Source organism: Hylobates moloch, unplaced genomic scaffold (assembly GCF_009828535.3).
Source record: "Hylobates moloch isolate HMO894 unplaced genomic scaffold, HMol_V3 SCAFFOLD_10, whole genome shotgun sequence".
Lineage (NCBI taxonomy): Eukaryota > Metazoa > Chordata > Mammalia > Primates > Hylobatidae > Hylobates > Hylobates moloch.
The window spans coordinates 25126087-25151121 of NW_026652285.1; the positions used below are offsets into that span (position 1 = coordinate 25126087).

At 50.1% G+C, this 25035-nt stretch overlaps 2 protein-coding genes across 2 annotated transcripts; both read right to left on the reverse strand.

Annotated features, from left to right (window-relative positions):
- Nucleotides 1-6937: 6937 nt before the first annotated feature.
- KRT35 (keratin 35) lies at nt 6938-11296 on the reverse strand. Its single transcript, XM_058445614.1, has 7 exons — nt 10772-11296; nt 9844-9926; nt 9491-9647; nt 8928-9089; nt 8470-8595; nt 7750-7970; nt 6938-7431 (listed from the first exon to the last, which is right to left on the reverse strand). The coding sequence occupies exons 1-7, from the start codon at nt 11240-11242 to the stop codon at nt 7284-7286; spliced, it is 1368 nt and encodes a 455-aa protein (XP_058301597.1). The 5' UTR covers nt 11243-11296; the 3' UTR covers nt 6938-7283.
- Nucleotides 11297-16285: 4989 nt separating this feature from the next.
- On the reverse strand, nt 16286-20047 carry KRT36 (keratin 36). The gene is made up of 7 exons (XM_032163599.2): nt 19543-20047; nt 18779-18861; nt 18379-18535; nt 17711-17872; nt 17486-17611; nt 17104-17324; nt 16286-16721 (listed from the first exon to the last, which is right to left on the reverse strand). Exons 1-7 carry the CDS (start codon nt 19999-20001, stop codon nt 16526-16528), a joined length of 1404 nt encoding a protein of 467 aa, XP_032019490.1. The 5' UTR covers nt 20002-20047; the 3' UTR covers nt 16286-16525.
- Between the last annotated feature and the right edge of the window lie 4988 nt (nt 20048-25035).

A 25035-nucleotide genomic window follows, 5' to 3' on the forward strand; every position in this document is an offset into this window, starting at 1 on the left:
TTAAACAAATTTACAAGAAAATAACAAACAACCCCATCAAAAAGTGGGCAAAGGATATGAACAGGCACTTCTCAAAAGAAGACATTTATGTGGCCAGGAAACATGTGAAAAAAAGCTCATCATCACTGGTCATTAGAGAAATGCAAATCAAAACCACAATGAGATACCATCTCATGCCAGTTAGAATGGTGATCATTAACAAGTCTGGTAACAACAGATGCTGGCAAGGCTGTGAAGAAATAGGAAAGCTTTTACACTGTTAGTGGGAGTGTAAATTAGTTCAACCATTGTGGAAGACAGCATGGTGATTCCTCAATGATCTAAAACCAGAAATACCATTTGACCCAGCAATCCCATTACTGAGTATATACCCAAAGGATTATAAATCTTTCTACTATAAAGACACATGCACACGTATGTTTATTGCAGCACTATTTACAATAGCAAAGAATTGGAACCAACCCAAATGCCCATCAATGATAGACTGGATAAAGAAAATGTGGCACATATACACCATGAAATACTATGCAGTCATAAAAAAGAATGAGTTTGTGTCCTTTGCAGGGACATGGATGAAGCTGGAAACCATCATTCTTAGCAAACTAACACAGGAACAGAAAACCAAACACCACATGTTCTGACTCATAAGTGGGAGTTGAACAATGAGAACACATGGACACAGGGAGGGGAACATCACACACCAGGGCCTGTTGGGGGATGGGGGGCAAGGGGAGGGAGAGCATTAGGACAAATACCTAATGCGTGCGGAGCTTAAAAACTAGATGATGAGTTGATAAGTGCAGCAAACCACCATGGCACATGTATACCTATGCAACAAACCTGCACATTCTGCAAATGCATCCCAGAACTTAAAGTAAAATTTAAAAAAAAAAAGAAATGCAGTTTTTCAGGCTCATCCCAGACTGGCTGAATCAGAAACTCTGAGGCTGGGGCTGGGATGCAGCAACCTGTGTTTAGCATGTCCTCCAGGTGGTTTGGAGACCCACTGGGATAGAGGAAGATACAGGCATACCTCAGAGACAGTGCAGGTTCAGTTCTAGACCACCACAATAAAGCAATTGTCACCTAAAGTGAGTCATACAAACTTTTTGGTTTTTCTGTGCATGTAAACATTATATTTACACTATACTATAGTCTATTAAGTGTACAATAGCATTATGTCTAAAAACAATGTATATAACTTAATTTTAAAAATGCTTTATTGCTAAAAATGCTAAGGATCATCTGAGCCTTCAGCAAGTTGTGATCTTTTTGCTGGTGGAAGGTCTTGCCTCAATGTTGACGGCTGAGGACTGATCAGGGTGATGACTGCCGAAAGTTAGCATGGCTGTGGCAATTTCTGAAAATGAGACATCAGTGAAGTTTGCTGCATCAATTGACTCTTCCTTTCACGAAAGATTTCCCTTAGCATGTGATGCTGTTTGACAGCATTTTAACAGTAGAACTTCTTTCAAAACTGGGGTCAGTCCTCTCAAACCCTGCCACTGCCTTATTAACTAAATTGATGTGGTATTCCAAATCCTTTGTTGCCATTTCAGTGATGTTCGCAGCATCTTCACCAGGAGTAGTTTCCATCTCAAGAAACCACTTTCTTTGTTCATGAATAAGAAGCAACTCCTCATCCGTTCGTTTTGCCATAAGATGGCAACAATTCAGTCACATCTTCAGGCTCCAATTCTAATTTTAATTCTCTTGCTATTTCCAACACATCTATAGTTACTTCCTCTGCTGAAGTCTTGAGCCCCTCAACATCATACATAAGGGTTGGAATCAACTTCTTCCAAACTCCTGTTCATGTCGATATTTTGACCTCCTCTCTTGAATCACAAATATTGACATATAGAATAGTGAATCCTCTTCAGAAGGTTTTCAATTTACTTTGCCCAGATCCGTCAGAGGAATCACTCTCTATGGCAGCTATAGCCTTATGAAATATATTTCTTAGGTAATAAGACTTGAAAGTCAAAATTAGTTTTTGATCCACGGGCTGTGGAATGGATGTCATGTTGGCAAGCACAGAAACATTAATCTCCTTGGACAGCCCCATCAGCGCTCTTGGGTGATCAGATGCATTGTCAATGAGCAGAAATATTTTGAAAGAAACCTTTTATTCTAAGCAGTAGGTCTCAAAAGTGGGCTTAAAATATTCAGTAAACCATGTTATAAACAGATGCACTGTCGTCCAGGCTTTGTCGTTCCATTTGTAGTGCACAGGCGGAATAGATTTAGCATCATTCTTAAGTGCCCTAGGATATTCAGAATGGTAAATGAGCATTGACTTCCCACTTGAAGTCATCAGCTGCATTAGCTCCTAGCAAGAGAGTCAGCCCATCCTTTGAAGGCTTGGAAGGCATACTCCTCCTGTCTAGCTATGAAAGATGCCTCCTCCCTAAACTTCATCATTTCTAGCTTTTTATTTAAAGGGAGAGACCTGCAACTTTTCCTTTCACTTGAACTCTTAGAAGCCATGGTAGGGGTAATTAATTGGCCTAATTTCAATATTGCTGTGTCTCAGAAAATAGGTAGACCCAAAATAGGGAGAGAGATGGGGGAATGGCCAGTTGGTGGAGCTGTCAGAACGCACGCAACATTTATCAATTAAGTTCCCCATCTTATCTGGTTATGGTTTGGGGCTTCCCAGAACAATTACAACAGTAACATCAAAGATTACTGATCACAGATCACCATAACACATACAATAATGAAAAAGCTTGGCCAGCCGCGGTGGCTCACACCTGTAATCCCAGCACTTTGGGAGGCTGAGGCAGGTGGATCACTTAAAGTCAGGAGTTCGAGACCAGCCCGGCCAACATGACGAAACCCCATCTCTACTAAAATTACAAAAATTAGCCAGGCACGGCTTGCCTGTAATCCTAGCTACTTGGGAGGCTGAGGAACGAGAATCGCTTGAACTCAGTAGACAGAGGTTGCAGTGAGCCGAGATCACGCCACTGCACTCCAGCCTGGGCAGACAGAGCAAGACTCTGTCTCAAAAAAAAAGAAAAAAGAAAAAGAAAAAATTTGTGTTGTGAGAATTACCAAAATGTAACACAGAGACACATAAGCACATGCTGTTGGAAAAATTAGCACCAACAGACTTGCTCTAGGCAGAATTGGCACAAAACTTTAATTTGTAAAGAAAAAAAAAAAGAAAAAACCACGATATCTGGGAAGTACAATAAATTGAAACTCAACAAATCAAAGTGTGCCTGCATATAGTTTAACAGCTGTCACAATTCATCTTGCAAGAAAAAAAAAGTCTTTGCTTGGGAAATTACATTAAGAAGATCTTGGGTTAAAAGGTAGGACCCTAATGCCTTGATTTGGCTGGTAAGACATCAGAGGGAGAAAGGAGAGAAGGATTTGAAGTTCACAGGACAATCCTGGAAGGAAGGAATGAGGAGGAGAGAGACAGGAACCAGGAGCAGGGGCTCCAGGATGATGCCGAGAGGCTGTCGCTGTGAGGTGTGGTCCCAAATGCCAGCATGAGCAGAGTTTTCTGTTGCGAAGGAAAGACCAGGTTTCATATAAGAGCAGATTGAGGCTGGGCGCGGTGGCTCCCACCTATAATCCCAGCACTTTGGGATACCAAGGCGGGTGGACACGAGGTCAGGAGATCGAGACCATCCTGGCTAACACAGTGAAACCCTGTCTCTACTAAAAACACAAAAAAATTAGCTGGGCGTGGTGGCGAGTGCCTGTAGTCCCAGCTAATTGGGAGGCTGAGGCAGGAGAAAGGCGTGAACCCGGGAGGAAGAGCTTGCAGTGAGCCGAGATCGCGCCACCACACTCCAGCCTGAGCCAACAGAGCGAGACCCAAAAAAAAAAAAAAAAAAAAAAAAAAAGAGCACATTGATAAAGGTAGTAGCAACAGCATCCAAAGTCACAGAAGACCACAGTTCCAGGCAATATGCCAGATCTGGGGTATGTCGTGGAGATGGAGAAGTAGGATCTGGGAAATGTAGCCACAGAGAAAGTGGGGCACTGTCAGTTCTCAGGCCCAGGTCTGGCTGATACGAAGACTTTCCACTGTACCCCAACCTCTCTGGGGCCAGAGCAAACTATCAGGAAAATAAGTTTAGGAAGAGAAGAGAAATGGATGCAAAGAATCCAGGAGGAAGGGCCTGTTTCAACAAAAGCAGATAGGATGTGTGTCACAGCCTGGGCCAGCACTGTCTCTCTCCATTCATTCCCCCGCAGAAAACCAGAGGCTCCTTCTTTGGAAAAAAAAAAAAAAAAAACTCCAGAGAAAAGACTTCAGAAACTGAACTGAGGTGGTTGTACCATGCAACAAGCCAGTTTGCCAACCTGCCCATCCACATAGCAACTTCTATCAGCTTTTTAGTGTCTCGTCATGAAATATAAACAAAAGGATGACCAGATACTTGAAGGAAGCTTCCAATATTAAAGACAAAGTAAAACAAGCAAACAAACAAAACAGTAAAAAAGGAAATTGAAGAAAACAGAAATAATGCAGAATCCAAAACTATATATATATATATTTTTTAATAACCTCAGAGTGGGAGAGATGTATATACATATAGCAATTATAGCCATGAAACAAGAACTAAATGTTATAAAACAGGAGCAAACAGAGAAGAAAAAAATGACTTTTTGGGGAAATAAATATAACAAATTTAAAATATAGTTCAAAAATTTGAAATCGAAAGAGAGAGAAATGGCAGAACTGAGAAAGTCAAAAGCATAATAGGGACCAGACCTGGTGGTGCTAGGGTCTATGTCAGAGCTGCCCTGAGCCCCCTACACTCCCAGCTGTGTTGCCAAAAGTTCCTCTACCTGACAAATGACCTCTCAACCCTGGCTTCATGTTCAAGTCACCCAGAGAGCTTTCAAAAATCCCAATACCGAGTCATATCCCAGACCAACTAAAGCAGAATTTTTGGGGGTCAGAGCAGGCATCGGTATTTTTTAAAGCCCTCCAGGTCATTCCAACGTACAGGCAAGGCTGAGAACTTGCAGTTGAATGGAAACAGCGTTATAATTAAAAATCACAAGCAAATGAAGTAAATAATAATTAGAAGTAGGATTACACATGATTTAGTTAGCTACATCTTGGAGGAAGCTAGGATGGGTTTGGAAAGGATTTGTGCCACAGAGAACGCCATAAAGAAGAGCGTGACCTATACACAGCAGAGTTAACGGAGCCCATGTGCTCCAGACAGCATCCACGTGCTGCTGGCCATGAGGCTCCCCGCTGACTTTGCTCAGAGTTGGAATTAGATAATGAAGCATGTAACTGTATATTCACTTTAGCTGGCCTGGTTTACCAGGAAGGAAACGTCAGAAATGAAACCCCGGCCAGGGAAATGTGGATGCCCGGTCTCATAGCAATCCAGCCGTCCAGCTGGAAGGGAGAGTTGGTAGTGATGACCCATCTTCAAATGCCCTGCACATGCTGGGCAAAGCATTCTCGGTCTCACTTCACAGCATAAGTGTCATGTTCTCTGTTTAACTGAGGCTCAGAAAGGGACAATGACCTGCTAAAGCTCCCACATGTAGTTAGTGGTGGGTGGGGATTTGAATCCAGGTCCATCTGACTCCACATTCGGAGCCCACGTTTATTGCACTAATGTCAAGGTCCCCTTCAGCCAGTCTCCTGACACCACTGAGATAGAAAAGAAAAAAAGTGACAAGTGAGCATCCTTCCAGTCCCATCTCAAGGCCCCCGTCCTACACAGACCAGTCCTCCCCTGGCAGCTAACACACCCCCGGCACAGGGGCGTGCTTTGTAAGGGTTTGTTGAATGAAGTGAATGATCCTGAGGCGACCGCCCCTTTCCGGTGCCTAAGCCTCACCAAAATTAGCCAAGGGGTTCCAAAAAGACCAACACGGAGGTGATGCCAGATACCAGGAGCAAGGTGGGGCTGGGAGCAACCAAAGGCCCAGGTCTTTGCAGGGGGCTAGAAAGGAGAGGATTCTGTGTTCAAATCAGAGTGAACTATAGCAGATGTCCTTAAGGAACAAGGGTCTCCGGCTTGCCTTAGTCAGCATCTTCCAGCCACCTGCTCTCCCCCTTGGACATGGCTACAGCTCTCTTAACATCACTGAAGCTCCTTAGCAGGTGCTCTCAGCATCTTATGAGGAGCACATGCCAACTGGGAATGCACATCCTCGTTTTTTGCTCAGAAACTTTGGTCTTAGCCCTTCTCCCTTTCCCATTGGGATTAAGGGAACTTGCTATTTGCCTTGCCTGTTTGGGGAGGACATTCTGGACACAGATAAGAGCCTTTGGGTCAAGCTGCTGGGAGCTCTCACATCCATCTGGGGAGGGCTCGTTGTACACCTCGCCAGATGCCAAGAGCACAGGAGGACATGCATGAGCCTCCTAAGGACAAGAGCCTTAGCGTTCGGGATAGAAGCCCTGAAGGCGAGCGCACTCTCCGTCTCCTGCTTGTGACAGGTTGTTGGTTGTTAAGGCGGTTGCTGAACTTGGAGGGCTGCATGAAAGGGCTGCAATGGAAGGGGGCTTATGTAAATGTACCCCTAAAAGTACCCTGGGAGGGAGACACCCTATCGCCGGTCTTACAAGGACCACAGACAAGAGGCTGATAAAGTGGCCTAAAACCCTCCCTGTTATGCTGATCTCAGTTTCCATCTCAGTTTTGTCCCTCCCACTCTGGGATCCCCAAGTGACCACGTATACTAAGAGGGATTCCAGAGCGGTCTGGAAACACCTGGCACCACACTGGAATCTTGGAGAAAGGTCTTCACTGGGGAAGCCAAGCAAAAGCTCTCACTGTAGGCCTCAACCCACCCCAAACGGGGGCATAGTGACCCTGTCATCCAAAGGGTCATATTTGGTCACACGTCTCCCATTCGTCTGCCCAACAGTCACCCCCTGGACACAGCAGAGACACAAGCCAACAACACCAGAATGGTGCAAGTTAGGCATAAGGGCCTGAGCAAATGCACTTTATTGTTCTGCCAACAAAAGCCCTCTGCTTCATTTCAGAATCCACCGGAATAGCACCCAGAAGGAAAACCTGACCCAGGAGGCAGCCTGAGAACAGAGACCCTGGCACCCACTGAAATGATGAGGAGTTGAGACCTTTAGGGGCAGCCGGCCTTTGTGACAGGTTCTGAGAAACTTTAAGGCATATATTTGCAGTGAGCCTTTTCAGTCAGACCCTGGGCCTGGGCTCTGCACGAAGAGAGGGGATTGGGCTACAAGGATTAAGGTTGGGTAGAGGCCAAGTTCAAGCCCTGGAGAAAATAGCCATGGCCTTCTGGGTCACCCGCTCTCAGAACCGGCCCCCTGGGCAGGGCACACAAATGGGGCGGGGGCTGCAGTTTGTGTGGGCTGCACTAGGACCGCAGGAGGCCGCAGGAAGACAGGGAAGGCATGACTTGGAGGGTGAGCAGTCAGGTGCACATGGGTTACAGGGGAGCCTAGAAGAAAGAAAACAGTCAGATTACTATGATTTTCCAGTTGCTGTTTGCAGTAACTCAAAGTAGATCCTAGACTATGCAAACTAGGAAGCACCTTAAAAATCACCTTGATCCTGCCCCCTTGTTTTACCAAAAGGGAAACAGGCCCTGAGAGGAAAGGGGGCTTGCTGGAGTCACGTGATGAGTTTGCAGGAAGACCAGAACTAAGCGACCAGGACTCCAGACTCCGAATGCCAGGCTCTTTCTAGGCACCATGCTGTCTTCCCAGAACTTGGTAGATTGCAGTGAGAAGACAAGAGCACATGCAGTGATACTCACTTGCTGTCCTCACTCTCCAGCAGGCCCCGGTACGTGTTGATCTCACACTCCAGCCGGGCCCGGACGTCCAGCAGCACCTGGTACTCCTGGTTCTGCCGCTCCAGGTCAGCCCGGATCTCGGCCAGCTGGGCCTCCACGTTGGTGATCATGCACTGCATCTGGGCCAGCTGCGAGCTGTAGCGGGCCTCCGTCTCTGCCAGGGTGGATTCCAAAGCATCTCTCTGTGAGGGCAAGAGTTGTGTAGGGAGGAAAAAGGCTAAAGGTCAGAGAAGGAGCAAGGAAGATTCATCTGGGTCTCAGTGAGGCCTCAGAATCCAAGAACTGAAGCTCGGAGAATCAGCGTTTGAGCTAGGATGAACCACAATCAGACGTCTCACTTGAGATGAGCTAATTAGCCCCTGTGGCTTCTTTGATGTAGAAAGTATCTCCCTGTTAGTGTCATCTCTGAGTAACTGATAATTACTCAGAAGATGTATTTGCTTACACAAATATAGGACCTACTGCCGGACATGTCAGTTGCTACAGGTCTCTTGTCTTTTACCACTGGCGGATTTGTGACTGGGGCTGGTCCCTCATTCCCTCTTTTCTGCATAGAGAACCCCTGGTGCTCAAGAACATGAACCCCTGGAGTCTGCCTGTGTGGTCAAAGCATGGACGCTGGGGAGCTCGTGTGCTCCTTGGCTTGGTCCAGAGGCAGCTCCACCCTGCCTTGGGGCTCACCGTGCTGTGCTGGGCCTGCAGCTCAATCTCCAGGGCGCTGACCGTGCGTCTCAGCTCGATGATCTCTGCCTGGCAGGACTGCAACTGCTCTGAGCTGGACACCACCTGCTGGTTCAGCTCCTCAGTCTGAAACATACACACACAGGACCTGGTCAGCCACACCAGGAACTTGGCTTCAGAGAGCTACAGAGGCCAGTTAGAGTCATGAGCCAAGAAAGACCTTCCCGATTCCCCAGTCCCACTCATTTATTTTATACTGAAGGGCATTGTTGCTCAGAGGACAGCAACCTGCCCAAGTGGGTCTCTTTTGACCTTGTCAGCAAGGTCAGTTGAAGTGGGTCTGTTTTGACCTTGTCAGGGTGGGACTCAACGTTAGATTTCTTGATTCAGAGCCCCAGGGTCACTTCCATGTGAGCCACCACATACCCCTGTTGCACTGACTGTTTCCAGGTACCTACCTGGGTGTCAAACCAGTCTTCAGCATCCCGGCGGTTATTCTCCACCAGGGTTTCATACTGGCACCTCATCTCATCCAGAACTCGGTTCAGGTCAACAGGTGGGGCAGCGTCCACCTCAACATTGAGCCGGTCACCAAGCTGGCAGCGCAGTGAGTTCACTTCCTATGGCACAGACCAGAGTGAGTACTAATTCCCAGAGGGCTGCCTCCAAGGTTCGCCTCCTCCTAATGTTCACCTCCTCCCCATGCTCACCTCCTCCTCATGCTCACCTCCTCCCCATGCTCACCTCCTCCCCATGCTCACCTCCTCCGCATGCTCACCTGCTCTCTATGCTCACCTGCTCCCCATGCTCACCTCCTCCTCCCTATGCACACCTGCTCCCTCATGTTCACCTCCCCCATGCTCACCTCACCCCCATGCTCACCTCCTCCCCATGTTCACCTCCTCCCCATGTTCACCTCACCCCCATGCTCACCTCACCCCCATGCTCACCTCCTCCCCATGTTCACCTCCTCCCCCATGCTCACCTGCTCTGCCATGTTCACCTCTTCCCCCATGCTCACCTCCTCATGGTTCTTCTTCAGGCAGAGCAGCTCCTCCTTCAGGGACTCCACCTGGGCCTCCAGGTCAGACTTGCACAGGGTCAGGTCATCCAGGATCCTGCGCAGACCGTTGATGTCTGACTCCACCAGCTGCCTCAGGGACACCTCCGTCTCATACCTGCAGGCATAGAACAGGGCACCTGAGTCTGCATTTCCTTTTCGCATCTAAGTCAGGCCTGCCCTCAGACTGTCCAGGTGCTGTAAGTCCTGCTTTTATGCCCCAGTGACAGAGTACAGCCAAAACCCTGAGCCCAGGCATCACCTGTGTCCAGTTCTAGCAGCCCCCCAACCACACGACAAACAGGACAACTCACTTGGTCCTGAAGTCATCTGCAGCCAATTTGGCATTGTCAATCTCCACCACCAGCCTGGCATTTTCAGCCTTGCTGCAAAGAGTCTGGAGATATAAAGAAGTTATTTCATTGCAAGAAAGGACATTCCGCTTGTTGGAGCTCCGTAAAGCTGACAAGGGCTGACTCTGGAGGGAGGAAGTCACCCATCCTGGACCTCTGCTACTCCATGTGCATTGGAGGGTTATGGGCAGGCTCTAGGGATCAACTATGGAAAGTCCAGGGTTTCTTCCAGTGCAGTGTATCTATGACCTGTGACTCAGGTTAGATAGCTGCATGAAAATGCAACAGGAAAGGCCTGGCATGATGAAACGAGGCTTCTTCCAATCTCCCTGTCTCCCAGGCCTACTGGGGGCTCAGGGCAGTTCATTGCCAACAACATACCCCGGGATTCTCTGGTCGTAAATGGTCCGTCACAGGAGCCAGCTATAACTTTGAGCCAGGCAAGAAGCGGATATGGGCCCTTGGCAAGAAAGAAACTTCTCTGGCAGGCATTTTCTTCCCTGAGTTACTTATGGGAAGCCTGAACTGCGCTGCACTAAATACATCAAACCCAATCCCGTGACTTTAAATAAAAGAGGAAATGAAGACTCAGAAGACTCAGAGGAGTGGGCAATAGTACCAAAGGTCACAGAGTTCATTCATAGACCTGAAGTTCAAGCGCTGGCTCCAGTAACTGCCATCTGGGTCACTTACCCAGGCTGAACCTCAGTGTTCTCATCTGTATAATGGGCTAATGATACCTCCCTCATAAGGTTATTGGGAGGAGCAAATGAGGCCACAGAGATGAACATGCTTGGTGACTTCCAACATGCCCTATGGGAACAGAACTGCCAATGAATGCTGGTGACACCAAGTTCCTGGGAATCCAAAGCCACTCTGAACCTCTTACCTTCTTCTGGAGTTCCTCGATGGTCCGGAAGTAGGACTGGTAGTCAGGGCACATGTAGGGGACCTGCTGCTCACACCACTCACGGATGCGGCTCTCCAGGCTGGCGTTCTCCTGCTCCAGCTGACGCACCTTCTCCAGGTAGCTGGCCAGGCGGTCGTTCAGGGATTGCATGGTCTCCTTCTCATTGCCAGTGAGGATGCCTTCCCCAAACCAGCCCCCACCCACACTGTAGCTGGTAGCGAAGCCTCCGGCAGGGAGGCAGAGAGTAGGGAGGCAGCTGGTGGCCCTGTAGCTGCTTCTGCCCAGACCCACTGAGCAGGCAGAGAAACTTCTGGCCACACGGGAGAGACTCGGGAGCTTGCAGGAGCTGCTGGAGTACATTGCAGACACGCGAGTGGAGCCCCCACTGGCCCCTCCTGGGCTCTTGAGAGATCCAGAAGAGAAGCCGGCCTTGAGGCATTTGGAAGCCATGGTCCCTGCAACTCAGATGCAATTGATAGGTGTCTGAGACCAGACACCCCAAAGCAGAGAAGCAGCTCCTTACCCCAGATTTATATCTCTGCCCCAGTGGGTGTTGGTTGGCCTTTACAAAGTGTTTTCTCCTCATTAAAGTTAACACCACTTTCTATTAAAACCCCTCATTAACCTGTTATTTAGTTTTCTGTGAAAATTTACCAGTCTCATAAAATAGGAGCCCCGTAGCTATGTTAAGACTCACCTCCACCACCCTACATCACTGGGAAGACCAAGTCCCTGTCAGTTCTTCAAAGGGACCTGTCATTTGAGCCCAGACCTCAGCCTCCGCATTAAGCAAGCATGGGAGTTCAGCCACTGTCTTGACTTCCTCCAACTTTGACTTCTTTTATGGGCCCGAGGGAGTAGAGGAGGTCTCTGGGGTGTTCCCAGAAGATGGAAGGGTAAACTTGGTTGTTGCAGGAAGGCAGGGGTCTTGCAGCCAGGGAGACACAGAAGCCTCTTGAATCCAGAAAATATGGCTAGGGTGACCAATTTTCTTGGTTTCCCCAGGAATTTTCTGGCTTTAGTTCCGAAAGTTCCATATGCCAGGGAACCCTCAGTCCTGGGCAAAATGGGGCAGCTCATCACCCTAGATACCGCAGAGCCCTGATGGACACTTCCCTACTCTTTCCCTTGCCAGGAAGTCTGTGCAGGTTGTAGAGCCTAAGTTCTAGCCACAATGCCTAGAGGTCAGTTAATTGGACACCTGCCCATGATGACATCTAGAAGGGCATGTCTTCCCCAGCCCTGCTTGAGAAATGGAGAAGCCCTTCCTTCTGGCTGCCTGAATTGGAGCTCTTTTCACACAGCCCTATCAATAACCCGGCTGATGGTAGCAACCATCGTTCACTGAGCATTTAGTGCCCACCAGCCCCCATGCTGATCTGTCTCTATGCATTCTCTTATTCAGTCCTCACACAACCTCATGAGATTGGCATCACCAGTAGCCCATTAAATAACAGGAGGCTTGGACTGTTTCAGGAGCCTGTCCCAGATCACAGCTTAACAAGCATCTGTACAACTGTTCAAGGCATGCTGTCTTCTTTAAGGCCTCACACACACCCTGCAACACAGTTGTGGATAGAAAGGTGCTGACTCCTACAGAAGGAGACAATGGTCAGAGTGGAAAATGGCTTACCCAAGGTCCACACAGGCTTCCCAGGGAGGCTAAAGCCCAGGCCTTCCAGCTCCAAACCACAGGCCCACCCCACTGCCTCTAAGGGCCCAGTCCTGGCCAGGCCTTCCCCCTGGAGCCTGGCCCCTGCTCCAGCCCTGCTGTGCCCTCCCAGCTCTGAATGCCCAAGGCAGTGGCTGTTGGTGGATTTCTTGGCCTCCCATTAACTGACGTCTTCTGATTGTCTTGTGTTTCAGCCCTATTCTCCCAGGGAGACTGTAAGCATGGGGGCAAGGATTGACCTTGCATTTTTTTTGAAATCTCTGTAGTGTTAAGCACAGTGCAGGGCTTCTAGATGTCTATGAATGAATTAATTAGTTTATTAATTAAGTGATTTTTCCCATGGTGAATTGTGTTAAGAAAGGAAAGAAAGAATGGAAGGAAACAAAAGAGAGTAGGGAGCGGGGAAAGGAAAACACAGTCAATCTTAACTATTTCTGCTTTTTTTTTTTTTTTTTTGAGACGGAGTCTCACTTTGTTGCCCAGGCTGGAGTGCAGTGGTGCAATCTCAGCTCACTGCAAGCCCCACCTCCAGGGTTTACACCATTCTCCTGCCTCAGCCTCCTGAGTAGCTGGGACTGTAGGTGCCTACCACCACACCCGGCTAATTTTTTTTTTTTTTTGTATTTTTTGTAGAGATGGGGTTTCACCATGTTAGCCAGGATGGTCTCGATCTCCTGACCTCGTGATCTGCCCGCCTCAGCCTCCCAAAGTGCTGGGATTACAGGCATAAGCCACCGCGCCCAGCTTACTATTCCTACTTTTGTAAATGAGGAAACCGAGACTCAGACATGGAAGGGGATCCGGCATCTCTGTGTGGATGAGCAGCACCTGTCCAGACTTACCAGCCCCTTTGGCCAAGAACAAAGTGTTTTCTGGGCCAAAAGCCATTCTGCCCAAGGGAGATGGATCCCATAAGCCAATTTAGTGCTAAAGGTGTGACTAAAAAATTCTTGATACGATTTTTAGATAACTGTATAAAACATATACGTAATATTTTTCAAGTTGTTTTAAGGTATTTTGTAAGTTGGTCTGATCGATTTCTGTTCCTTTTTAGCATTCTTTTCTTAAATGAAATAATTATCTAGAACCCCTTATCAGCAAGAACTAACATGTTTAGCACATTCCTAGTAACTTTCCTTACAGGATCCTTGCACTCTGCTCAGATGCGGCCCAGGCTGTCCCCAGATCATGCCATGGATACACTAAATACGGCCCTAAGATACCCATTGCCCTCCTTCCACCTTTTTCTGCCCATCAAATCCAAATCTGCCCCAAAGCCTCTCCTGGTCACCACAGCCCTCAGTGATTTCTCCTCTTCCCCAAAACCTGAAACCCCGCCCACACCCACTCCTGCTATCCCAGTGCAGTTGCTGGGAGCGAGGGGTCGAGGTGTCTTCACGGCTGGATGTGAGCTCCTCAGGAACTGTGCCTGTTATCCACTCTTTGTTCCAGCCGCTTCCGCCACCCCTGCTCCTTTCTAGATAGGCCTGAGCCTTAAGATTGGATTGGCTATATATGCCACGTTCCATCGTTATCTCTTCGTTGATTAATTGATGTGTATATGTGAATGAGAAAGATAGTCAGATAGCATATCTGGAAAGTACAAAAAGATCAGAAAAACCAGACCGCCTTGAAATAAAGCATCATATTCACTCTGGGGAAATTTTATTGAATTTTTTCTATATCTCTCTCTTGATATCAATGAAATAGGAGCCCAAAGACCTGAGAAGGCTCCTAAGTCAGCCGCCTGTTGTGTGACTTTAGACCAGTCGCCACCTACCCCAACAACATTGTTGAATTCTGGTTTGCACGTCGGTCAGTGATTTCAATTGCAACTCAGTTAAGGGTGTGTGTGAGATTGAGATAGGAGGTGTTTTCTAACTGATACAGACGCTCTGGACAATGTAATTAAAAGCTAGGCAAGCATGCATAAATAAAGAGCTCACAACCACACAGGGCTGATTGCGTGCATCAGATGAGGCTATGAGTGTGCTCTGTAAACTGGAGAGTGATCCTAAAAAGGGAAAGCACTGTACAACGAAAGGTGCTGATGATGTGATTACTTGTCAGGTCACGCCCTATGTGGTTCATCCACAATGACAAGGCAGCTCAGCTGTTTCCCAGAGACTAGGTCCATTCCTGGACCCCTGCCTGTTTCCGCACAGAAGTGCAATGCTCTCTGTGCACGCCTGGTCACCCACTGGCCTCAGGCCAGGGTCAGGGGTGCAGACCTCAGGCCCTAGAGCCTGAGTGGAGCAGTGAGAGGGAAGGGGCAGGGCAGGTGAGAGACCCATGCCAACTGCCCCCCTACCCAAAGCCAGGTGCATCCTCTGAGGCTGAGGCCTTTGGGTTCACTGTCCAGCTCCAAGGACACTGCTGGCAGCACAGCCCTCACCATAGCATCCTGCCAGATACAAAGCAAAGCACTTGGCCCATGCAGTGGGGATTCTTGTTCAACACTCTGAAGCCAGGGACTCTGCATTTGTAGTAAAAGCAACACTGATAGCTACCACTTTTTGGAAGCTACACACACACTGTCTCATCAGAGCCTCCTGGCAGCCCCATTTCACAGATGAACCTGCTGAGACCAGAGAGGTCTCATGACATAACCGGGCATGTAGCATAGAGTGGCAGAGTCGGGCTCAGTGCAGGATGCTCTGATGCTACCTATGCACGTCTTCTCCCGTGGTCTGATATGTGTTTGCTGCGCCTCTGGCTTGCTCAGCAAGTGATTGAAGAGTCCCATTTAGCAGCAAGTAGCTGATAACATGAGTCAGAGCCAGGTCATGGAGGTCTTGGCCGTGACCCAGAGGAGACCCCAGAGGAGAGTGAGTGCAAGAGAGGGGGAGGAGGGAAGAAAGAGAGAGAGAGACAGAGACAAAGAGAGAGATAGAGAGAGAGAGAGAAACTGTACTGAGAAGAGCTCCAGAGTCAGGGTCAGAATAGCCAGGTGATGGCCAGGTCTCTGCCACTCACTGCTCTGTGGCCTGGAACAAGTCACTGCCCTCTCTGGGCCTGTTTTCTCAAGTGAAGACTGGAGCAGGGGCAAAGGAACCGACCGTGAGGCCCTCAGACCTCTCCTAGGCCATGCTTCTCTGATCAGAGGGGTGTCCAGGGCTGGCAGAGTTAGGCCCCACCTGCAGACCTGCCTGACTCGGCCAGTGGAATCCAGGGCTCTGAACTCTGCTCCACAGTGAAGCCTGGGTGTCCTCTCCCCAAACTCCATGTCTGAGCCCCCACCCCCACCCCACTGTCCCTGGTACCCTTCAGTTTGGCCCTATGTGCCTTGTTGGGACATGGATTCACCTGCCCTCCACCTTCACCTCTCTGCTCTCCCTGACTGCCCTCCCCGGCATGGCTGGCTCAGGATGACTGCCTAGAGTTTGGCCTTCTCTGCTTGTTCCTGGGACCCCCTCTCCTGAACCATCCCCAGTATCAGGCAGCAGGGTGACAGGAGCTGGGCAAGGGAGGAGAAGCTGAAAGAAAAAGAGAGATAGGCACCGAATCCAGGTCGGGCTATGGATGAGGACTGGCTCCCGAGCCTTTGCCTCTTCTGGGGCCGCCCTAAGGTGTCTACTCATAGGCAGGGCCAAGCTGAGAGCTATCGCCAGCACCCATCCAGAATGGGTCAATGTCTGTTCTCATTGGCCAGCCCCTGAGGCATCTTTGTTATTAAATACTTCAAATCACCCTGCCACCGCCTCCCACCCAGAGCCTCAGAAGATAGACCTAAATGCAAACCCCACAACGATACTGCAGCCCCTGATCAGACACTCCCATGAACCACACGAGCACATGAGCATCAACAGAGTCAGCCAGGGTTGAGTTTGCTATGCCAGGAGAACACACTTTATTGGGTAAATTTCCAGGAAACCTGGTTTTGCATGACGTAAAAGCACAGTTAAGTCCGGAAACACAATACGGGGAGTGTTTTGGTAGAAAAACCTGCTAAGCATAGGGGTACCCCTCTAGAGAAGGGCAGGGTCGCTAAGCCTCCAGGAGCCACAGGGGTGTCCTCCTTCCTGTGGTCAGGGCCCTGCCCTGGTGGACCAAGTGGGCTGTCACAGCGGGCGGGACTGCACCTGCTCCCTGGAGGAGATGATTTTCCCATCTCTGATCTCCTCAGTGATGGTGCGGATCTGAGTGCCAACCTGGGGAGCCGGGGTGCAGGGCACAGCGGGGGCACAGGGCACCGGGGGGACAGAAGGAACTCTAATAGCAGGCTTGCATGCCGTGGCACAAGGTGGGGGAGGAAGCCTGAGGAAACAAAATCATGCAGGGTGCATTTGGCATCGGAGCACTGGGCCGAGATTCGTGTTAAACAGATCTAGAGGATCAAGCGAGACAGGTGGCCCCGGACCATCTCAGTGCCTCTGAATTCCCCAAGGGTGAGAGGAGCGAGCTGCAGCAATGAAGAGCAGAAACTGCCAATCAGAAAAGATGGCGGAAAACACGCGGCGTGTGTTGGGTTGGATTCTCCCGCTGTGCATTACCAAAGCCTGGGACTAGATGGAGAATCTCAAGGGGCTTTAGTTTAGTTCCCTTCATCTGGGCGACAACCACTTCTGAGCTTGACGCCCTGCACATACATAGCACTGTGTGTTCAGTCAAGCCCTACCCCAGCCCAAGGGCCACTCACTTGCAGTCCTCTCCCTCCAGCAGGCGGCGGTAGGTAGCGATCTCGCCCTCCAGCCGGGCCTTGACATCCAGTAGCACCTGGTACTCCTGGTTCTGCCGCTCCAGGTCGCAGCGGATCTCAGACAGCTGGGCCTCCAGGTTGCTGATCAGGTACTGCATTTGGGCCAGCTGGGAGCTGTAGCGGGCCTCGGTTTCCGCCAGGGTGGATTCCAAGGAATTCCGCTGCAATGGGAAAGAGGAAGAGCTGCCTGTTGGGGAGGAATCCCCTGACCCCAGAAACCCACAGCCCTGGGCATCTGCCTACGGCCTGTGATCACACCCCATGAGAGCCTGCACACTGAGGCTGGTGCGTCGGGGACCTGACGCAGGCGGTGGCCACTCACCATGCTGTGCTGGGCCTGCAGCTCAATCTCCAGGGCGTTGACCGTGCGTCTCAGCTCGATGATCTCCGTCTGGCAGCACTGCAGCTGCTCCGAGCTGGACACCACCTGCTGGTTCAGCTCCTCGGTCTGAAACACATGCCAGGGCCCAGAGCATGGTCAAACCAAGCTACTTCCGAGGGTAGCCCCAGCCCAGGAGCCTGTGGCCCCAGGGCACCCCAGCTCCACCTGGGTGTTGAACCAGGCCTCCACATCTCTGCGGTTATTCTCCACCAGGGCCTCGTACTGGCATCTCATATCCTCCAGGATCTTGTTGAGATCCACTGGGGGAGCAGCGTCCACCTCCACATTCAGTCGGTCCCCAAGTTGGCAACGGAGTACACTGACTTCCTGCAGAGAGGAGGCAAGACGGCATGAGGTTGTGAAAAAGACGCTGGATTGCAGGTTTCACTGACCTAAATTCAAATCCTCTTCCCTCAGTCACCAGCTGCATAGCATTAGACAGGATACTGAAATATCTCTGAGCCTTGGTCTCCTTCTCCGTATATACCTACCTCGTTCTGTGGGATATTTGTGAGATGATACAAACCCTAGGCAAATTAAATTGCTGTTATTAGGCACTAGAGCCCAAATAGAAATTTAGTGTTAATGGGCAAAAGTGTAGACCCTCTATGACGTTAGGCAAGCAACTTAACCTCTTTGTGCCTAAGTTTTCTCATCTGTAAAATGGAGCTTGTAACAGTTTATAATTCTTGGGATTCTTTTAAGGATGAAATGAAACAAGAATGTAATGCAAGGCCTTTGTATAGTTCCTGCCGCACAGAAAACTCAAAGCCCAGCAGTGGCTTCCTAAGCTGGATGGGAAACACTGGGAAGTCACATGGCACCAGCCTCACCTCCTCATGAGTCTTCTTGAGGCACATCAGTTCCTCCTTCAGGGACTCCACCTGAGCCTCCAGGTCAGCCTTGCACAGGGTCAACTCATCCAGGATCCTATGCAGGCTGTTGATGTCGGCCTCCACTAGCTGCCGTAGAGACAGCTCTGTCTCGTACCTGCACACACGGAACCCTGCCAAGTCTGCAGCAAAGGAAACCACACACCAGCAGGGCCCCCTGCCCTACTGTCCAGCTGCAGTGGCTGACGGGATCAGGAGCATGATACTCCTTTCCCCTGAGGTCCAGGGCTCATGCCACATTTTCCCATCCAGCCTTATTCCCACATCACCAGCTCCCAAAAGGCAGGGGACAGAGGCAAGGGAGTGGCATGGCGAACCTTTCCTGATCAGGCCCACTCACTTGGTCCGGAAGTCATCAGCGGCCAGCTTGGCATTATCAACCTGCAGGACCAGCCTGGCATTCTCAGACTTAGTCAGCAGGATCTGGGGAACAAGAGGTTTCTCATGAGCTACAGGAGGCCCAGCAGTGTGGGGGCAGGTAAGGGGATAGCTCAGCTCACAGAGGCCATGCTACTATGTACTACCAGCACCTTCAGCATTTTCAGCCCTGAGCCACACCCCAGGCATGGGGGGAACATCCACCCCACAGGGGCATCCCAAGGATGTCAGTGACCATCAGTCCTGGCACCTGTAGCCTTCAGAGTGGCACAGCGAGATACACCAGGGTGAGGCAGACCTGAGTTCAGGTTCTGCATCTAACACTCAGGCTGTGTGCTCTTGAGCAAGTTGCTGAACCCCTCAAAATTCAACTTCCACATCTGTTAGATGGGTCCAGTAACACCAATCTCTCCAAGATGAAGAATGAATAAGCCAGGGAAGAGGAAAGTGTCAGGCACAGTGGTGTATCCAGCAGGGGCTTGGTACATGTTCCTTCCCTTCCTTCAGCAAGGGGAGAGGGATGAGGAACGGCTGGCAACAAGGTACAAGCAAAAGACCAGCAGAGAAGTCTGGGTCCCCCAGGAAACCAAAGCCCTAGAGAGAAAAGTTTGTCCTACCAGGAGAATTCCCTAAAAGCTACCGTCCCATCTGGAAAGGCCCTGCAATGAGACAGACGCCTCCTAAGAGTTGGGCTGCTCAGCTGGAGAGGGGCCAGGTCTCCCTCACCTTCTGCTGGAAATCTTCGATGGTCTTGAAGTAGGACTGGTAGTCTGGGCAGATGTATGGGATCTGAGACTCGTACCACTCCCGGATGCGGCTCTCCAGCTCCGCGTTCTCCCGCTCCAGCTGACGCACCTTCTCCAGGTAGTTGGCCAGGCGGTCGTTCAGGAACTGCATGGTCTCCTTCTCGCTGCCATTGAAGGAGCCCTCACAGAACCAGCCCCCGCTCCCCACAAAGCCAGAGGTGTGGCACCCAGAAGACATGTAGGAGCCAGGCAAGCAGCTCCCAAGGCCAGAGAGGCCCGACCTAGCAGAAGAGATGTACCCCGCAGCACCGGCGAGACTAGGGACCCTGCAGGAGCCCACAGAGCGGATGGAGGACACCTGAGAGATGCCGCCTGCTGTGCCACAGAGGCCTTTGACAGACCCAATGGAGAAGGTCGGGGTGCAGGTCTGGGTGGCCATGGTGCTAGCAGAGGAAGGTTGCAGCTTAGCAAGGAGCTCAGGTTCTGGACTCTCAAGGCCTCTGTGGAGCATTTATATACACTCTCCGTGGGGTGTTGGCATGGTACACATCTCTTGCTCTTGGGAAAGCCTGTTCCTATCCTAGAAAGCTAATATTAGAATGTGATTTTTGCTACCCATCCAGAACCCCATGCCTTGTAAAAAAAAAAAAAAAAAAAATCAATCATTGAATTTGGTTTGCTAAGTCAGGACTCTCCACTGTTGTCATTTCCTAGCAGAATATGAGTTTTATTGCCTCTTCAAAGAGTCTGTGCACCAGATCCCATAAATTGGGAGTGGCTGCACGAATGACATTTGGTTCCTGCTCTCTCCATCTCCCTTCCCCTGGGGAGTGTCGTCTGTCCCTTGTCACCCCCATCCACTGCCGCCACCCCTCACAGCTGCTCACCCCTGCCTGGGCTGCTGGGATGGTAAAAGGGAGCAAAGGAACTAAAATTCAGGGAGCACCTGTGATGTACCAGGCTCATCGTTACTTCATTTACACCTCGTAACAATCCTAGAAAGTGGCTGATTTTATCTTCATTTTTACCAGTGTGGAAACTGGGGCTCCAAATGGTTTAATAGCTTGCTCAGGGTGAACAGGAAGTGACTGGTAGAGCTTGGGTCTGAAACCAGGGCTCTCAGACACCAAATCCTACTTCCTTGCCCCACTGCTTCCCCACACAACTGGGGTCAAGTCCGGGTACCCAGAATTTAGGGACAGGAGACCTAGTTCAAATCCTGGCTCTGCTACTAATTTGCCCTGTGATACTGAGCACATCACTTCCTCCCTGGGAACCTCAGTGTTCTCACTGGAACAGTAGAGATCGTCCTTCTGCCCCGCCTGCTTCACACAGATATGAAGAGGATCGAACAAGAAGTGAAAGTGTTTTGCAAGCCACTGGGTCCTGCAGAAGTGTTGGTTGGTTAGGTTAGGTTAGGTTAGGTTAGGTTAGGTTAGGTTAGGTTGACAGTCTTTGATGATGGCTTATGGCTGTGACCAGCAAAGGTTCGTAAGTGTGAGCACTCACATGGCACTGCTGAGAATGGTCTGTCTGCCCATCAGGCAGAGCAGGGCAGCAGTGGGAGAAGGGGGTGCCCCATAGCTAGTCCCTCAGTCAATGAACACATCATCACAGACTCCTGCTATTATGGAATCTGCATGCTTGGATCACTGGGCAGAGCTGGAGGGCAGTTTCCTTTGTGGCCACCAGTTTTTTGAACCTCATGGGTAGAATCAGGACCCTGGAACAACCTGCTCTGACCCTCCTGGTCCCTTAACCGGTCACAGAAATGGCCAATGGCAGATTCTTTGGACAGAGGAGGAATACAAAGAAAAAAGCTAAATACCGCCAGAGAGTTAAGCAAGCCGAGAGAGAAGAACCTGAGAACTGGGGACCAAAGATAAACCTGGGTCTTCCGCCTTGAAACACGGACTTTCCCAAGGCTTGGGAAACCTGCTCACTCTGCCCCCACACACGCTTGGTTTGCAGAGCTGGCGTTTATGGAAGCATTTATGTGCTTCTAAGGTAGTAATTTGCCAACCTCTTAAAATGTTTTATAAGCTTCTCTCTGAAATTATCCAGGGAGGATTGGCTGTGGTGAACATGCCTCTCCCAGCAAGGTGGACACCTTGACAAGATGTCCGGGAGCAGCTGGCAGTGGACCCCATGCAGCCTCTCTGGGAGCAAGAGCACAGCATCAGCCCTCCAGAGCACCAGCTGCCCCACCGATGGCTTCCTCATAGCCACCCCATCTCCCCAGTTCTCCTGGCAGGGCCTAGGATTGGATTGTCATGGGGTTTCCCAACCTCAGCCCTTTGTGCCAGGTCATTCTTTGTTGTTTGGGGCTCTCCTGTGCGTTGTAAAATGTTTGGCAGTGTCCCTGGACTCTACCACCAGATGCCAGTAGCCACCCCCTGCCCCAGTGTTGACAACCAAAACTGTCTACAGACATTGCCAAATGTTCCCCGGGTTAGGGGTCAGGGGACAAAACCACCCCTAGTTGAGAACCACTTGACTATCAGGACCAGGACTGGGGCTCCGACCCAACCTCCCCTAAGCACCCCCCACTTTATTTTCTGTGACAACTAGTGTGGAGTCTGACTGTCTCTGTCGGGCCCGCTCAGGGAAGTCCTCAATATACCCATGCCTCGGTTTCCCTTGTTTGTGACACAGCATGCTTGTCCTGCACAATGGGCCCGAGGGCAGCCCTCACCAAGCCCTTTGCACAGCTCTTCTCTGTTCGGGATCTCTGTCTGGTAGGCATCTGAAGTTAATAATCTCATTTTCTTTTTTGTTTTAACCCCTGTACTGTATGATCCATATCTGAAGCTGATTCTAGGTTTCTCTCAGGACAACTGAATAAGCAAGGAGTCTGCTGATCCGAATGTCTAGATGTCCCCATCATTCTCACCTGAGCATCGGGAGGGCCACTGTGCACCAGAGAGGTGCCTCTAGGGTTGTGGGGAGAGGAATGTACCTTCCCTGGAGCAGGTGACCAGCTCATCAAAGGAAAAAGTCTTTCAGCTGCCCTCAGTGTCCTGCCTTTTTCCTTATTGTTGACTGCACAGCCAACCCCCTGACCCAAGGGAAGGGCCCTGAGCCTGGACTCAGCGAGAACTAAGTTCAAGCTGCTCCATCCCTGAGCCTCAGCTTTCACAATAGGTCTGTGGAGGTCATAACACCACAATCATGGGATTGTGAGAACCACATTCAAAGGGGCTTGATAAACAAGAAGTCATTTCACAGATTTAAGAGACTGAAACTGCTCTTGGTACCCATATAGTCAGAACCCCAGTCCAGTGCTGTTTCCAGAGCACAAACCACTTGCCCTGGTTTGATGGAATACTAATTCAGAGGCCTAACCCAGCTGTCTATGAAAAGACAGCTGCTCAAAGAGGCATGGTCTGGGATTGTGTCCAGAGCTGCAGCAGTCCCCTCAGCTAGGAGTCTCCATCTGGCCTCTGACCCTTATTCTAGAAGCTTCCAAAAGCCCTCACACCACCTGCAGGCTGCAGTGCTGACAGGATGCCCTGTCCACCATGATCCCAGCTTGGGGGCAGGGGGAAGAAGGGGAATGCTGCCGTAGGAACAGGAAGCATCCTGGTCTTTCCCCACGCCCATCTTGGAAGGCCACCAAGTTCAACATCAACTCTTGAGTTTCTGGCCCCTTCTTTGGCAGAAAGAAGTCTGCACACTCAAATGAACTTCCATCTGAAAACCAAGGTTCTCCATGGGCAAAGGCCTGAAATGTGAAGCGCAAGTCTCCTTCTACCCAGCTCTGAACAGTCCCTTCCATGCACAAGACATTGATGTCACAGTGTGCCCAAGGAGGGAGTGAGTTATTCAAGCAGAGTATCTCTTTTTATGCTTCTCTGGGCTTTGGTCAGAAAATGCTGGTCACCACCACCCAAGAGCCCCAAAGATAGTGAAGCAAACAAACCAGACAGCAGCCTCTGCGGTGGCCAGGCCAACCAGAAATGGGCACCAACAAGAATAAGATCTCTGCAGAAGACCAATGGTTGTCTCTGTTAGAGCAGCCTGCTGGTTTCAGCTCCATCTTTCTGGCTTTCTCCTACTGCCTCTTCCACCCTTGAGGTCCATACACCCAGATGCTAGAGAATTTCCCACCAGAAGAGGCACCTAAGAAATGTTCATTCCATGTTTTAACCTCTTCAGATCCACCCAGCACCCAGCGGTCACCCAGGACCCTGGGAGACCCACAACTCTTTCTCATTTCCTCCACACGACTGAATTTTCCTTGGAACAAAGAATGTGTTCAAGTGACAAAGCACCTGGGAGCCCTGGCCCCTCCCCTGAAAAGCAGGGTTCTATATATTCTGTGTCAAATAACCCCATCAGCAGCTCATGCCAAATCCACTGTCAGCTTAGGTTAGATTCTAGTGCAGACATGCAACAACAGTTATGCAAAGTTGAAGAAAGCCTCACAGAAGGGGGAAATCCTACAATTAAGCCCTTTCTAGCCACCAATGTAATTTTTCCAAAAACTCCAGGAAAAGTCTTGTTTATTCAGTTTTTGTTTGTTTGTTTGTTTTTTGTTTTTTGAGACGGAGTCTCGCTCTGTCACCCAGGCTGGAGTGCAGTGGCAAGATCTCGGCTCACAGCAAGTTCCACCTCCCGGGTTCACACCATTCTCCTGCCTCAGCCTCCCGAGTAGCTGGGACTACAGGTGCCCGCCACTACGCCCGTCTAATTTTTTGTATTAGAGAGGAGTTTCGCCTTGTTGGCCAGGCTGGTCTCAAACTCCTAACCTCATGATCCGCCTGCTTCGGCCTCCCAAAGTGCTGGGATTACAGGCATGAGCCACCGCACCCGGCTGTTTATTCAGTTTTGATGGTAGAAAACTCAGGGCCATTCACAGACCTGATAAAGAGAGGGTTGCCAAATTTAGCAAATTTTTTAAATGTGGTATTAGGAGCATACTTATAGAGTGTGTGTGTGTGTGTGTGTGTGTTTGTGTGTGTGTGTGTGTGTGTGTGTGTTGTTGTTGTTGTTGTTGTTTGCCTGCAATTCTGATCTGAGTGTCCTGTGTCTGAAACCCTCAGTAATGAAACATTGCTGGTTGAGAGCCTTGGCCAAACCAATGCAGCTCTTCCTTCCCGCCTTCCCTGGTGGCCTGTCACCATGGCTGGCTGTTCTCAGGGTCAGACATAGAGGGCTTCCCTTGGAGAATCGTACCTTCCTGTCCTCTCACACCCTACTCTCAGTAGCTATCATTCTTGCCCTCCCAAGTCCAAACAGTACTTGGAGATGCAGAAGCTGAAGTATCCTGCCTCCCATCCTGGCCACCTCAGTGACATTCCACCCTGATGGCAGCTGCCTTCAACAGGGTGACTCATACCTTCCTGGACAAGATTTAGCAAGTCTCTCTCTGCTCCATTTCCCACCCCCCAGCTTGTGCCCCAAATGTCCACCTGCCCCCTGCTATCACCCGGCCTCACCAGGCTCAAGACAATCTGAACATGCACTCAGT

What these genes read in the sequence shown, in the direction of transcription:
- KRT35 (XM_058445614.1), bottom strand. Translation starts at nt 11,242, where the DNA reads ATGGCTTCCAAATGCCTCAAGGCCGGCTTCTCTTCTGGATCTCTCAAG. An exon ending in GCAGATGACTTCAGGACCAA is followed by an intron (nt 9,648 to 9,843) that starts GTGAGTTGTCCT and finishes CTATGCCTGCAG; the next exon opens with GTATGAGACGGAGGTGTCCC. An exon ending in AAGACTGGTTTGACACCCAG is followed by an intron (nt 8,596 to 8,927) that starts GTAGGTACCTGG and finishes TGTATGTTTCAG; the next exon opens with ACTGAGGAGCTGAACCAGCA.
- KRT36 (XM_032163599.2), bottom strand. Translation starts at nt 20,001, where the DNA reads ATGGCCACCCAGACCTGCACCCCGACCTTCTCCATTGGGTCTGTCAAA. An exon ending in AGGCCTGGTTCAACACCCAG is followed by an intron (nt 17,612 to 17,710) that starts GTGGAGCTGGGG and finishes CATGTGTTTCAG; the next exon opens with ACCGAGGAGCTGAACCAGCA. An exon ending in TGCAGGCCCAGCACAGCATG is followed by an intron (nt 17,325 to 17,485) that starts GTGAGTGGCCAC and finishes TTCCCATTGCAG; the next exon opens with CGGAATTCCTTGGAATCCAC.